The sequence below is a fragment of the Amphibalanus amphitrite genome, unplaced genomic scaffold (assembly GCF_019059575.1).
Source record: "Amphibalanus amphitrite isolate SeventyFive unplaced genomic scaffold, NRLGWU_Aamphi_draft 000633F_arrow, whole genome shotgun sequence".
NCBI classification, from domain to species: Eukaryota; Metazoa; Arthropoda; class Thecostraca; order Balanomorpha; family Balanidae; genus Amphibalanus; species Amphibalanus amphitrite.
This window is the reverse complement of record NW_024882127.1, coordinates 96980-112284: the sequence shown is the minus strand read 5'-3', so window position 1 is coordinate 112284 and position 15305 is coordinate 96980. Positions and strand designations below refer to the sequence as shown.

The following is a 15305-nucleotide window of genomic DNA, read 5'->3' as shown; positions in this document are numbered from 1 at the left end:
TTGGGATCTCCCCTGTTACTAGCGACTTTATTTGGAAGCAATAATTTGGCAGCCTTAAAGTGCGGCAGACGTTGCGCGCAAAGCAGCGTATACCACCACGTGTTAACGATGGTTTTAGTCTAAGATTTAAAAATCGTTAGATCTCCGCTGACGTCACAAATTCTAAGGGGGCATTCCAATGCATTAGCCCCTTAGAATCCGAAAACTGCAAGTTTGAAATTCCATATCTTCGAATTAAAGCATTTTTCGATATTGTGAGTGCCCAAACCGGTATTTGCAGGCCATGGCCACCAATTTGGCTATCTCAACTCAAAACTAATGTTAAGGTGGGAGTGTCCCTTTAAAGACCGTTTTGAGTTGAGATAGTCGAATTGGGACCCCTGGCTTGCAATTGCTGGTTTGAGCACTCCCAACATCAAGAAACGCTTTAATTCGGAGACAGTTAATTTCAAAGTCTGCAGCTTTGGCATTCTAAGGGGCTAATGCAGTTGAATGCCGCTTCGACTTTGTGACGTCAGCGCAGATCTAGCCATTTTTAAATATTATACTAAAACCTTGGTAAAAGACAATGGTTGCTGTGGTGGTATATACTGCCTTGCGCGCAACATATGTGCACTTTTAAGATACGAAATTATTGCTTCCAAATGACGTCATACGAACAGCGGAAGTCCCCCCTCCCCCAAATAAAAGTCTTATATCTCAAAAGCTTGCGAATATTTTTGATTGAAATTTAGTAGATATACATTTTTGCTCTTTCTGAACCACGGTACATCACTTCGATCACGGTAGATCACTCTTATGCCACTTCATTAACTTTTTTGAAGGTGGGAGAGTCCCTTTAAGTGCTGGCGTTTGGGCTAAAACATGGACCTCTGTAACCAGAGATATCTATGGCTAAAGTTAATTAAGAAAGAGGAGACTTGAGAGAGCAGAGACAGGCAACAGAGAGAAGAAAAGGAAGATAAGATGGAAGGAGAAGGAGATAGAGAGAGAGAGAGAGAGAGAGAGAGAGAGAGAGAGAGAGAGAGAGGGAGAGAGAGAGAGGGAGAGAGGGAGAGAGGGAGAGAGGGAGAAAGAGAGAGAGAGAGAGAGAGAGAGAGAGAGAGAGAGAGAGAGAGAGAGAGAGAGAGAGAGAAAGAGAGAGAGAGAAAGAGAAAGAGAGAGAAAGAGAAAGAGAGAGAAAGAGAGAGAAAGAGAAAGAGAAAGAGAAAGAAAAAGAGAAAGAGAAAGAGAAAGAGAAAGAGAAAGAGAAAGAGAAAGGAGGAGAAGGAGGAGAAGGAGGAGAAGGAGGAGGAGAAGGAGGAGAAGGAGAAGGAGGAGAAGGAGGAGAAGGAGAAGGAGAAGGAGAAGGAGAAGGAGAAGGAGAAGGAGAAGGAGAAGGAGAAGGAGAAGGAGAAGGAGAAGGAGAAGGAGAAGAAGGAGAAGGAGAGAGAGAGAGAGAGAGAGAGAGAGAGAGAGAGAGAGAGAGAGAGAGAGAGAGAGAGAGAGAGAGAGAGAGAGAGAGAGAGAGAGAGAGAGAGAGGGAGAGTTCAATGCCTACGAAATCGGTCTGCAGCGCTCGCATTACGTGGAGACCAAGATAACTGCCGTTTGACCCACGACTTGACCTATCCATTGACCCTGACCTTTGCAAGGCTGCAGCAGCTAACAATGAACAAACTGAAATGTGGTTGTACCTTCCCACCGTGGCTGATGGCTATGAATGGCTGCGCTACCACGTTTTATACGTACCTACCCAGGATGTGGGTGTGCGACGCCGTAAGCGCAAATTCGCCGAAAAACATACAAAGAAGCAAATACCAGCAGTCAAATCGGAGAGAGTTCCCAATATCAGTCCGGTAATTGGGCAAATGGTCACTATCTGATCTCAGCATCATTCAATATCAGCGCGTATTGATATTCATTAACGTCAGTTCTCTTTGGGTATTGACCAACAAGGGGCGCCAAAATTCTTTTGAAGTTTTAAGATGTCGAACTCTCTATACCGATTTCAATATCATTTGCACTACACATGTCAAATTGTGGCTCTATGTCGGCAAGATCCACCCCACTCACCCCTCCCCCCCCCCACACACACACACACCCCACAGACATTCACAGTCACGCGCTATAAGCAACGTATGTATTCTACTGAAACTCCAGGTTGACAAGATTCGAAGGAGGTAAAACTGTTTTGCTTCATCATCGCCACATTACGGTATTTTTAATTCCTTTTACAGACACTCACGGCTAAAGCAGAATTAAACTAGCTACACATGCATTTTTAGTCGCAATCTCTGACTATGACGTCAATAGTTGATTGGGACACATTTAACAACAGCTTACATTTGCAGGACTTGTTAGTTATCCGAATCAAATCGCTACTTCACTGACCACGAAATGTAGGGTAAGGGCGGGTAAGAGTACGCGGGCGATAAGAGTACGCATCAGCTGTTTCGGTTGCTTAGCAACGCGGGTTTGTCGAGTTCATGAAGTGACATGAAGCCGCCAGTGCGTGCATGTCACCAACGGAACGTGGGCGTTGAGCGGCGACGCTGTTGAGTTTAAGGCGATGAATATTATTTTCGAGCGTTATGATATTATTATGATATGGTACAATAATTTTGATACTTGGCAGTTGAGACAAGGTACATTTCCATGATTGTTGTGGGAAACTTGTGAGGTTATCTGGGGAAATACTGCACAGTGCAATATTCTGTTTGCGAAGCTTTGCACAACGTTTCGGGGTTGTTTTGTGCGCGAATTGCATGTACGGTAAGAGGACGCACTGTTCAGGAGGGTAAGAGTACGCAGAATTATACATTAAATCGAATATACAGAAATATAGAATTATTAATCTATCGCTCAATGACGATTGTTTTGTAGGTATATCATCAATGGAGCACTGTGATGCAGATGCGTACCCGAAATTCTTCCAAATACGAGTTATTCTCCTTTTTGATTGTGCATTTTTTTAAGAAACACACGACATGATTATTTCCTGATTTATAGACTTGAAAGATTTATTTTATGTTTTTCTTTTTGGATACTAGAATTAACTTAAATGCCTTCTGAGTTTGAAGTTAAGCATTTGGACAGTGCAAGCTGCATAGGTGTGTGTTCATATGCTTGCGTACTCCACCCGCCTGGCGTGCGTACTCTTACACACCCCATATGGTAAGAGTACGCAAGTGCAACGGTTCAGAAAATGTCAGTTTTAGACCACTTCCATTTACGCTGAAGAATCGTTGCCCCATGGGTTGATGGCTAATTCAATGAACTTTAATATTCCCTATTTGCGATTTCTTTCCTTCAAATATTAAACAAATGAGAGCAAGAAATCCACTAAGTGCGTACTCTTATACGACTTCACCCTATCTGTTATAAAACCACCGATTATGATCCTTGAAACTTGGATGGACTATTATTAAATGCTGAACGTCAGTATGTGACAACATTGATTAATACTACCGATAATATTTGTTTAGGTAAGGGAGAGTGGGGCAAAGCGGCCACCCTAAACGCTTCTCACGATGCCAACGCTTGATTTTTAAACTTGGAAAGATTCTTTCTATACCAATGTGATCCCTATTACGTTGCCTTTTATTTCAACTGCGTTTTACTTCCAAAGGCGTTCACATATGGAAGATATTGACAAAACTTTAAACCTATGCATATTGGCCACTTTGCCCCATAGCCTGGGGCAAAGCGGCCACCGGCGTCTTCTCAAGTTCCGATATGAGAAACAAAATAGTTGCCTCATGTACGACTAGGGTATTTGATGGTGACAAGGTTTAAGCGAGGATGGATGTTCACTCTATCATCTTCCACCTGTAGGTAAACAAAGAAAGGATTTTCATGAAAAAAAACATTTAATTGCATTATTTGGCAACTCATGCAACTGAAAAGTGGCCAAGATGAATGCATGACGACACATTTGAATATAAATAATGTTTTTATCCAGATGGAAATAACTTATGGCCAATTGGGGTCGGCCACTTTGCCCCGGCCACTTTGCCCCGCGCATACCGTCCGAGACAAAAATATTCCAGCTTAGCTATTAGTGGGGTAAAAAAACATTAAAATTGGTAGAATACATGTACGATAACCATGCAATGCATGGACAAGAACGCTTATAAAAATTTCGAACGGTTATGGAATAACATAACATTCAAAAATTGCAAACATAGTTGGTAACCTGGCAAGAAATGCTTTTCCGTGTTTCACAGAACAATGGTGATTGGCCTGAAACCCCGGTCTGGCTCATTCGAACGACCGTGAAGAGAAGTATAATTGGAAATCATAAATTGGAACTGACGCCAGCTATGAAGGGCTAAAACGATGGGTGGCCGCTTTGCCCCGGGTGGCTGCTTTGCCCCACTCTCCCCTACTTACCTTAACCCTCGCCCATGTAGGGGGGGGGTTGGTGCAACCCCCCTGAGGATTTTCGGAAATAGTGCAAAAACGGCGGCGCGCAGCGCCGCCGAATTTTGGATACCTTATGGGGCAAACCTTGCGCATCTTTTGATAAAAAAATTTGACCGGGTCATGTCAAGTCACGGAGTTATGACGTCACAAAGGGAACAGCCTCCGGCCGGATTTTCACAAACTGAGTGCCAACGCCCGAGGTTTCCTGCCGGTGGTACGGACATCGGTTGATGGATCGTGATGAAACTTCCCATGCATGTTGGGGCAAGTATTGGCTATCATATGGTATAAGAAACTTGACCGGGTCAGGTCAGGTCACGGAGCTATGACGTCACAAGAGGAACAGCGTCCGGTACTATTTTTGAAAAGCGCCCGAACCACTATTTTGCTAATTCTTGTCACCTCAATGGGAATATGCAGCAATATTAGCTTTTATAGGGAGCAAATGGACCTCCCAAATCCAAAAATACAATCAGATTTCAAAAATTTAAATTTTGATTTTTCGAATTTCTGCCGCCGACTGTGACCTTGCCGACTTCCGGCGCTCCCAACGCGCCATTTTTAGAGCTAGGAAAACGAAATACATACCAAACGATAGAGAATTGATCAAGGAACACGATAGTGAAGGTTTCAAGTCGATATCTCCCACCGTTTTGCCGCAATCGCCGCGGAAAGTTGAAAAAGTCTATTTTTTCCGAAAATTTGACCTTCGACCGGTCAAAAGTAGGTCAAATGTTGACCTAGGACCAAAAAATATACCACCAATCGCGAGATCTCGGCGAGAGCAATCCGTTGGTCTTTTCCGCTAAACTCTACGACGCTCCGTTTTCAAACGCCAAGGGGGGGTCGCACCAACCCCCCCCCCCTGCATGGGCGAAGGTGGCAGATCGCCGTTTACGGGCGAGGGTTAATACAAATACCGCTCCTGCATCAAAGTTGTGAGAGCACCGCCCCCACGGCCCTGGAGTTGCGGGAGGGGGGCAAGCTGCCCCCACTGCCCCCCCCCCCATTCCCCGAGCATATGAATACCTTGATCTGCGATCCTTTTCGATATTCGCGATCGCGCGAAAAGCGTCCCAAACCACCATAGAATTAACATGGGGAAATATTGAAACGCACGTGCCACGTGCGAAAGATTGCTGAGCGACTATAAGCGACCGGTGCCATCAGGTAGATCGTGTCCGGAAGCCCCTATCCTGACATTTTTACCAACACAGTCCCCCACCTTTAGGCACTGGCGGATCCAGGGGGGGCCACGGGGGCCATGCCCCCCCCAAAGGCCTAAAGTGGCCTGTTTGGCCCCCCCCCCCCCCAAAACGCCAGAAAAATTGCTAAGAAAATATACCTTGATGGAGGTTTTTAGCCACTTGGTGAAGTAAAGCTTTCCACAGCATAATATGGAAGCAATATAGTAGCAGTGAGGGTCAGTCAAAAGTTGCGCGAGCGGAGTCGACCTTAAAAAAAGACTGTTGTTGGCACGTGTTTATGGCGCGGCAGCTGGTAGTTGGCGGTGTTTCGCGTGGTGTGGCATCACTGGCGGATCTGGGGGGGGGGGGGCACGGGAGCCTGAGGTGCCCCTGACAGGCCCGTGGTGCCCTTGCTAGGCCTGTGGTGCCCTTGGACCCTGGCAGGCCTGTGGTACAGTCCACAGCAGAAGTAATGTGGGGTTTCAGTCATGGGTATGTTCTGCTTCTGAAGCTTAGGAATTCGATTAGCCAGACTACAATGAAACTTTGAATGTAGCTTATATGTATCGTCACCCTTGCAGCTGCAACTTTAGCTATTGACATCTTCTTTTCAATCACTTCGCATTAAACAATCGCCAGTCAAAGCCAACCGTTGAGTTTGGTTTTAGCGGTGGGCTGTACCTCTGGCGGGCCTAGGGTGCCCCTGCTAGGCTGCTGATGCCCCTGGGACCTGACAGGACTGTGGTGCCCCCAACAGGCCCGTGATGCCCCCGACAGGCCCAAGGTGCCCCTGCGTGATGCCGTGATGCCTGCGAGGCCGGTGGTGCCCCCTGCGAGGCCGGTGGGGCCCCTGACAGGCCCATGGTGCCCCTGCTAGACCGGTGGTGCCCCTGGCAGGCCTGTGGTGCCCCTGCTAGGCCGCTGGTGCCCCTGGGCCCTGACAGGACTGTGGTGCCCCTGACAGGCCCAAGGTACCCCTGCAAGGCCGGTGGTGCCCCTGTAAGGCCTGTGGTACCCCTGCTAGGCCTCTGGTGTCCCTGACAGGCCCATGGTGCCCCTGCGAGGCCGGCGGCGCCCCTGGCAGGTCTCTGGTGTCCCTGACAGACCTGGGGTGCCCCTGACAAGCCTGTGGGGCCCCTCACAGGCCCGTGGTGCCCTTGCTAGGCCTGTGGTGCCCCTGGCGGGCTGGTGGTGCCCCTACTAGGCCGGTGGTGCCCCTGACAGGCCTGTGGTGCCCCCGGGCACCAAGGGGGTCATGACCCATGTGGCCCCCCTTGGATCTGCCACTGATGCATAATATATTGATTTGTAAAGGCGTTATGGCTTATGCAATATGCAATTGGAGGCACTTGGTATCCCTCACTTATCCCTCGTCATTGGGGCTCTGGCGGGCTCCTGAGGGCCCACGTCTATCTCCGGGAGCCCATATAGACAGGCTCCTTTGGGTCCTTTCAGTACACTATAGCATAAGAGGTCTCCATGCGAGTCCTATACATACATCTGAGGGCGTACCCTGATGTCTGAGGTACCCAACTGCAGCTCCAATGGTCTCTTCTTACACTGGCGGATCCAGGGAGGGGGCATTTAGGGCCATGCCCCCTTCCCAGAGGCCTAAAGTGGCCCGTTTTCCCCCTCCCCCAAACGATAATGAAACATAGTTCAATCAGGGCGTGGCCCAGGAGCCGAGTTAGACAGGGCTGTTTTACCACCTCCCGGCCCGCAAAGGGACCCAAGCACTGACTCGAAGCGGGTTAAAGAGACCCTCCCACCTTCAAAAAAGTTAATGAATTGGCATGAAAGTGATGTCGCTAGGTTCAGAAAGGGCGAAAACGAATATCTACCAAATTTTATCAAAAATATTCACCGGTTTTCAAGAGATTAGACTTTTATTTTTGTTTACTTTTTGGGATATCCGCTGCTGTTTTTTTTTATAAATTTAGTCCGAACCTTTTGATGGGAAGGAATCACAAGGACAGAGCCACCGCTAAGCGAAGCTTGTTGCGATGACCCTGCCCTCTACCCTCCGATCGCGCAATTCCGAGGGGGGGGGGGCGGGTGCCGCCCCCCCCCCCCATAGGGTTTTTTCGCGATAGCTCCGAACACGCTGGCGATAGAGAGCTGAAACTTGGCATACCTGACCTTTGATCCAAGCCGGATCTTTTGACACCAACCGCATTTTTGGGTCAGGTCAGGTCACTGACCTATGACGTCATAAGTGAACCTCTGCACGGTCTTCAGATGTCGCAACTTCGCAACGCCCTCACTGCCAGAGGAGATGTCACAGGGAAATGAAACTTGCAGGATCTAGTATCCATTATGAGTCCCACAACTTGTATATCTCGGATTTTTCCTAAAGGTCATATGAGGTCAGGTCATTTTCGTGACCTCACCATTAGGTATAAGTCAATGGGGAAAAATTCAAACTGCTATTCTGGCGCCGGGAACGATCTCCAACTATCTCAAGCACACAGAATCGTGATTTGATGCACTCCTTGCAAGGTTAGATGCGTCACTTTTGCAATGTTGACCTTGCGTGACGTCATTTATGACGTCATCAAGGTCATATTAGTTTTTCGTCAATAACTCTTGATCAAATTGAGCTAGCGAGTCGGAAAAGCCACCAATGGACTCAGGAAGACCTGCCGAATCGAATGATATGCGACATGACCCCTTTCGACCAGCTTCGTGACCTGGGGGTGCTGACCTGACCTTGACCTGAGGTCAACACCCCAAATTGACCTGACCCGGACAAAAAGTATATCATTCGACGCGCCTGAGCGTGACGAACACGATGCTGCCAAAATCGGCGCTCTGCGGCCGTTTTTTGCGAAGTTATTCACCAAAAACTGAACCGTACCTTGGGGCACTTGACCTGACCTCAGAGGTCACCGGTTGACCTAGGACCTTAAAATCGGGTACCAATCTCTGCGTCTCGTAACGGCGCACACGCTCGTTTTTTCCGCGACGCGCTAGCTCCACCAGGGGCGAAACGGCGAGGGGGGGGGTCGTACCCGCCCCCCCCCCCCCTCTCGGCCGGCGCGTATGTAGAAAACCAATAGGTCCGGCGAGGGTTAAGTGGGTCGATAAAAACAATGGCAAGTGTTTACAAAGTAATATAAAGGCATGGGTCGGGTGGGCTACCATTTATATATTTTTCTTTTTAGATAAAAAAAATCATAGTGTCAGGGCTGTGACGAAAAATAAGTGGCCTAAATCCGATGAGAAAACAGGATTTGGGGGTACCCTAGGTTTGGCTCCTGCATGAGTTGGCCCCCCCCCCCAAAACGCAAGCCTGGATCCGCCAGTGCCTTTAGGCTGCGACCAAAATGTCTCGATTCACTATACCAACTACCTATGCTATAAACCCCCAACCTACAACTGCTCTGGTTGTTTTTCAATAGATAAAAATAAAAGTAATAATCATATGCGGCAACGCCACTTCATTAGATAAATATCTGCAAGAATCGATAGGTGGATCGTAAAAATCAGCAAGGTTGCTGAAGACTTTTAATTGGTCGCAGCGCAGCGATGAGCACTAGCGATTTCCCACGAGGAGAGAAGCCGGAAACGAGGACAGCGCCAAAATCGGATACGAACAACTGCGCTGGACCGGGCCTTACTGCCGATAAAAACGCACGGTGATCGCTTTACCGACGCAAAAAAAAAGGAGTTGGACAAGAGCCTTTGGTGTCCGTGCATTAAGAACGCCATCTCACAGCTGGCACAGCTGGGCTCCGCAGAGCGTAAAAGCCCTGACACAATAAATCTGAAACCGTCCGCTGATCTCTCTGCAACAGCGTGCGGAAACGCAGCTGACGACAGCTGAGCTGACGACCGTTGACAGGGATGGATACTGGGCAACGGTACTTATTTCACACTATTTTATAATCCAAGAAAACAACAACGGGCACAATGAATAATAGGTACCCACCTAATGGTCATTGCTAATATAGATATGCAATCACAAAACAAAATACTGATGATATAAATTGTTGCTTCTTATGTAAGCATTTAACTAAGTTAGACCTACACCAACAACTCACTTTTCACCCTGTCAGTTGTCAGTTACAGCATCGCGGGAGTTGAGAGGTTACAAATAACCAATACCTTCTATGGGTGCATACAAATTTCGATAGTAGGGCGGATAAGTTAATAGGCGAGTGCAGCCAACAAATCAAACTCCATCACAATTACAAATCAGTTTCTGCATCCTTTATCGCCAATTCATCATCTCTGTAACGATATCGCCTGCACCTGTTTAACGTTGATATTTACGACCACTGTCCACTTGGTAGCATGACAGCTAACATTTGAGTTGTTGCTTCGAATTTATACGGTCACGTGCATGAAAAGGTACAAATAGCGGACTTGGGGTGCACATATATCACCCTGCATGATATCACGTAGTTCATCATGGAATAAAAATACCCTTCTTAGTGGCTAGGTTCTGGTGCCCAACTACTCGGCAGCACCGTCCTCAAAATCCATAAAAAGTGGATGTCAGCTATAGTGCGCAAACGTACGCGATCCCGCGGTATATCTATTCCGACCTTGGTGTCTACCACGCACGCTTCGGTACTGGGTAACGTGTCACGTGCTTCCTTTAGTGGAACGGCGTCACTTTTCTGTAGGAGCCCCGCGCGGCCCGTGAGCGGCAGCCCTGCCGTCCGGAAATGCCGCGTGAGACCAATGTGACGGACTTCCTCATATCTGACAGAATGCACCTGGTCCAGTGCGGTGGCACCCCTAACCAGCAGGGGAACCGCTCCCCGTCAGCCGAACCGAGGGGAAGCCGCGCCCCAGCCATTCCCCAGTCCCACCCTGGCACACTCAGCGGTGATGAATGTATGCGATTGGCAGCGATCACGGCTTTTGTCCGCACAGCCGTGTTCACGCCTGGCTGCGACCGCCGCCGGTGATACCGATGTTCCGACCAGCAATCCCCGTGCATATCTATCGCACCACTGCACTGGGTCGGCACTGAGGCGAACGGCACCCGTGTCGTTCACCGTTATCTGTCATGAAATGCATATCAACCCGATGTTGCACATGATGCACGTGTCTTGGCTGGCCAGGTGCACAAAGCCTGACAGATGGTCACGGTGGCTTTTTTCGCCTTCTGACATGCCCACCTCCTTTCACCGTGCTTATAATTACACGATTCGGAGAGGCAGCACCCAATGCGGGCTTGTAAGCGAACACTCATTGTTTAAGCATTCAGACTTTTGTTGGAATCGATAGATAAAAGCTGCATGCAACATTTAAAACCTTTTCGGTGTATCCTATAACCTCTGCAAATGCTTCAAATGAGCCACCTTTTAGCCTTCACGGAGTGTCATGCATCGCCTCAGAGGCAGTAAATTCAACCATTTAGGGTTTAAATTTACTTAATCGGAAGAAGGGAATGCTTGAATGTAATGGGAATGTTATGGTATAAAAGACAGCTTCGTAGAGCGATTGGAAAGATAAAAAACACACACACACGCCGTTGAGCACTTCGCAATAATATTTCATACAGCGATATTGAATAGAACATTCCCATCTATTGTTATGCGCACGCGCGGTGACCATTGACAGATAATGGGGACAGCTGATCAGTGACAGGTCAACGTTGACGGTTGATCAGTGACCTGGACCGGAAACAGCCGTTTTCACGACGGCCCTCTGGTACACATTTGGTCACATTATGAGCAGATTTGGTGCAGATTTGATCAACTTAGGTGAAGATTTGTTTAAATTAGGTTCACTGTGTTTCATGGAAGCTATCAGTTTGGGTTGCACAGTTGCGTGTATACCTGATTTTTTCAAAAAATGATGCATCATTTTTTAATGCTGAAATAAAGTCATGATATGAAGGCATTTGTTGTAACAGAGATTTGCTGCAGATTCGGTCAAGTTTGGTACATTCACAAGATAACCCGTCGTGAAAACGGCTTATAGTTATCATTGGGACAGTCGACCGGTATAAGCCGCGGACACAGTCTATGTGTGATCGGTCACCAATGGACAACGCCTGGAGGCCGGTCAAAATATATGTAACCTCACCTGACTTATGGGGTGCCGAAGAGGCTCGACTGGTCAGTGTGTGTGACCGAGTGGGTGCTTAAGGGGTCGACTGGTCACAGATTAACCTACCCGACCGATGGGGTGCCGGAGGGTGTCGGTCGGTCAGTGTGTGACCGATATGGAGAACATGGCCGGTCAGTGTGTGACCGATGGGGTGCCGGAGGGGGTCGGCCCGGTCAGAGGAACTATTAACTCGCCTGACCAATGGGATGCCGGAGGGCGGAGGGGGCTAGCCAGTCAGCGTGGAATCACCCGACCGATGGTGTTCTGGAGAGGGTCGGCCGGTCACAGAGGGCAGTAGACTTACCTGACGATGTGCCAGAGGGGGCCGGCCCGGTCAGTGAAACAGTGGACTTACCTGACCGATGGTGTTCCGGAGGGGGCCGGCCGGCGCTGGGCGCCGCCGCCAGCGCCGCCAGAGGCAGCAGCACAGTCAACAGCGCTCCGCGCGAGTCCACCATGGCCCATCAGGATAGTGGCGCAGCGCGCCGGCACATGAACACACGCACCGCCGGCCCGCGCCGGCCGCAGGGCGAGACTGACGCGGGCGGGCGCGGTACGCGGCGCTGCCGCCTGCCGGCAGAAGGGGCACCGCGGCGGCGTCAGAGGAGCGCGCGTCATGCACCGGCCGCCGCCGCCGCCGCCGCCGCCGCCGTCGGCGCGCCGGGCGTCACGGAACATTAGCGCGGCGGCGCGGGCCTGTCGGCGCCGACAGCGCCAGAGGAACACGTCAAACACAGACGGCAATTAGACACATCGCTCACATCACTCACACCCTCTGCGGCTCCCACGTCACCTATATCACCTACGTCAGCGGCGTCTGCAGCAGTGTGTCTCATCAGAGGGGAAATTGGCACGGATCAAACGGCAGCCGCCACAGAGGTCACGAGAGGGAGCCGATGTCACAGAGGTCTCACAAATCTCCGGGAGGCCACAAAGGTCACCGCGGCATCAGGGAGGTCATGAAGGTCACAGCGGCATCACAGAGGTCAAAAACATGTTTACGCCTAGATCACAGGAGTAACAGAGATCACGTAGGTTTCTGGAAGATCACAAATGTATCCGGGAAATCACATAGGTCACAAATGTGTCATGGACTGAGCAAGGTGGCAGAGTTCACATGTCTCTGTAGGTAAACGAGTCAGTAGCGAAGAACAGGTAGCGCTCGGAAAGTTTGGTCAGAACGACGAACATGTGATTCAGCTCCGGGCATCATTACGTCACCACAGTCATCTGCTAATGACAGGTAAAAAGGCACACCACAAAGAAACCGAGGAAAGTGTGACCATTTGGGACCTTCACAAAGCGCATGCCGCACAAAAAGGCGTTTGTGCACGCAAGGTCAAGCAGCATGCTTGGAAGTTACGACCCTTTTTGTTATGACTGTTATGGAAATCGCTCATGCCGTGACTAGATAGCGAACCGGGCGGCAGACGGCTGTCAAAACGTCACAGCCATTAGAGCACACTGGATTTTAAAAACCGTCCGATGAAATGGTTTACCGGAACAATTATCGTTCAATCATCGAGCTTTCATGAGCACCACACAGGGTATTTGGAGGGTATTTGGATCCGTTCCGCTGGCAGGAAGGAGTCGCGACACCACTTGGCACCAATCAGTGTCTTCCGGTGACTGTGTGTGCACTAAACCGCACATTATGTGCCCACAGCACACACACAAACGCCACGAGGACGCAGTCTGAGCCATCAAAACGAGGCTCAGACTTCCTTACTTGTGCACACTTTTACAATTGATACGAAGACAAAAAAAAAACAACAATGTAAACCATATACCCTGCAGAAGCATCACCAACAATCCGTCATTGAAGATTCGAATAGGATAAATGATAACAATAACAAGTCAAATGTATATTTAGACACACAAAGCTTTCGGTACGAAAATGCCTTGATCACTGTGTTACAGAAATTCGTACCGAAAGCTTTGTGTGTCTAAATATACATTTGACTTGTTATTGTTATCATTTATCCTAACTGTCGTGGAAAATTTACAGAAGATTCGAATATATTAAACGCCCTATCTATTTATAACCGCATTCCCAGACAGCGACAAAGGTCAAAGTAAACAAAGAACAAGACTGAACATCAACCACACATTGACAATCATGACTCCCTTTTCCCAGTCTGATGCTGAATGTTCACAAAAAAATAACCAAAAGCTGTCACGTTATGTAGATGATGTGCAACACCTAACATAACATCTCAATTTCGGCACCTGTCATGAGAGTTGCGTCATTACCGATTGAAGTTGCGCGACGGTAACAGAGGCTCGCTCCAATTACCGTTATCCCCCAGTACTCCACAGCACACCAGTCTGGCTCTCGGCGGCCGAGGACTGAAACTAAATGCCCCAACAGGATCCTGGATGTTATCACAGATTGCCGAAATGATGTTCGTTGTCAAACTAAATGAAAACTTGTGGAGCTTGAGCCGTTCGCACGTGAAAAACATCATACCTATTAGAGGGAGAGATGAAGGTCTGATGTAATCTGTAATACCCTCATCTTTAGCTACTGAGCATCAATCATGTTGCTGGTTATGTGTCATGTTTGTAGCGTATTTGAGGTAACGTTTCATGGCGGCTCGTAGAAAAAATATCGGTTGCGTGTCTGAAAATAGCCTTTGGTTTATTGCATAAATTGCATTTACCCTTTTAAACAGGCACGACTGCAATGACATTATGCTTTATTGAACACAGTGCGTCGCTTCGTAGCCATTCTTTCTACCAGGGGCGTGAGAACACTTTCAGGCTGGGGGGGGGGGGAACACATGATACTTTCCGGAACCTATATAGGGTACCCCCAAGTCTAGTTTTCTCACCGCTTTTGGGTCACTTATTTGTCGCCCCTTGGCCTTTTCAACGAAAAGAACAAACGAAAACATTTGCAAAAAGCAAGGTATTCCTTTTCAGCTGAGTAAAGGAACTACCTTTTTGGTAACCTGCAATCATTAAGGTTTAAATCTGCCAGATGAGCTGTCGAGCTAGGGAAAGAGTTTTTTTAATTTAATGTTTTCTTCCATTCAGTTTTCTTTTGTGACCCACAACCCCTAATTTGGGGAGGACAAGCTACCCCGATGGTTCGTAGCCCTGGGGCCGTGAGGGCAGCGCCCCCACGGCCCCAGAGTTGTGGGGCAGGCTGTCCCCACTCCCCCCCCCCCGGTTCCCGCGCCTATGTTTTCTTTGGAATATGGAAACAATACATATAATACAGAGTACAGATGATATTGCACCGATTTAAGACGTTTTAATTTTCATTTAATCACACACTTGACAACATTCATTCGCATAAAAACCTTTGTGTGAGCGATGCACAACTCTGCAGTATCAAAGATAGCTGGCTGGCCGCTCTTGGTCACAGTACGACGCAATTAAAAGAGCGCTGTCGTCCCGGAGAATATCGGTCATAGTGGTCTGTCGTCCTGTCATATTTACAACACTAATCCTCAATGGAGCGGGCTGAGTCACAAGGCATTACCAGCTGTATCCCTGGTGGGTATAGCACATTTAAGGAGTGCCCGAGACGTAGTGATTCCGCTCAAAACGGCGACATTTTTGTGATCTGCAGCGAGAACGACCTTGCACATCCTTGGGCTCGAAGGAGGACGCCATTCCGATCCATATCACCGT

The 15305-nt window shown here is 48.6% G+C and overlaps 1 protein-coding gene across 2 annotated transcripts in view; it reads right to left on the bottom strand.

Moving 5' to 3' along the window:
- LOC122363674 (A disintegrin and metalloproteinase with thrombospondin motifs 7-like) overlaps positions 1 to 15305 on the bottom strand; it is an 81024-nt gene that overhangs the window by 47612 nt on the left and 18107 nt on the right. For both annotated transcript variants that reach the window (XR_006253405.1, XM_043333195.1), the window contains exon 2: positions 12019 to 12233. Coding sequence is in view for 1 of the 2 variants with exons in the window: in XM_043333195.1 (XP_043189130.1) it covers positions 12019 to 12121 (103 nt within the window). In the remaining variant the exon portion in view is untranslated. The remainder of the gene's footprint in view (positions 1 to 12018; positions 12234 to 15305) is intronic.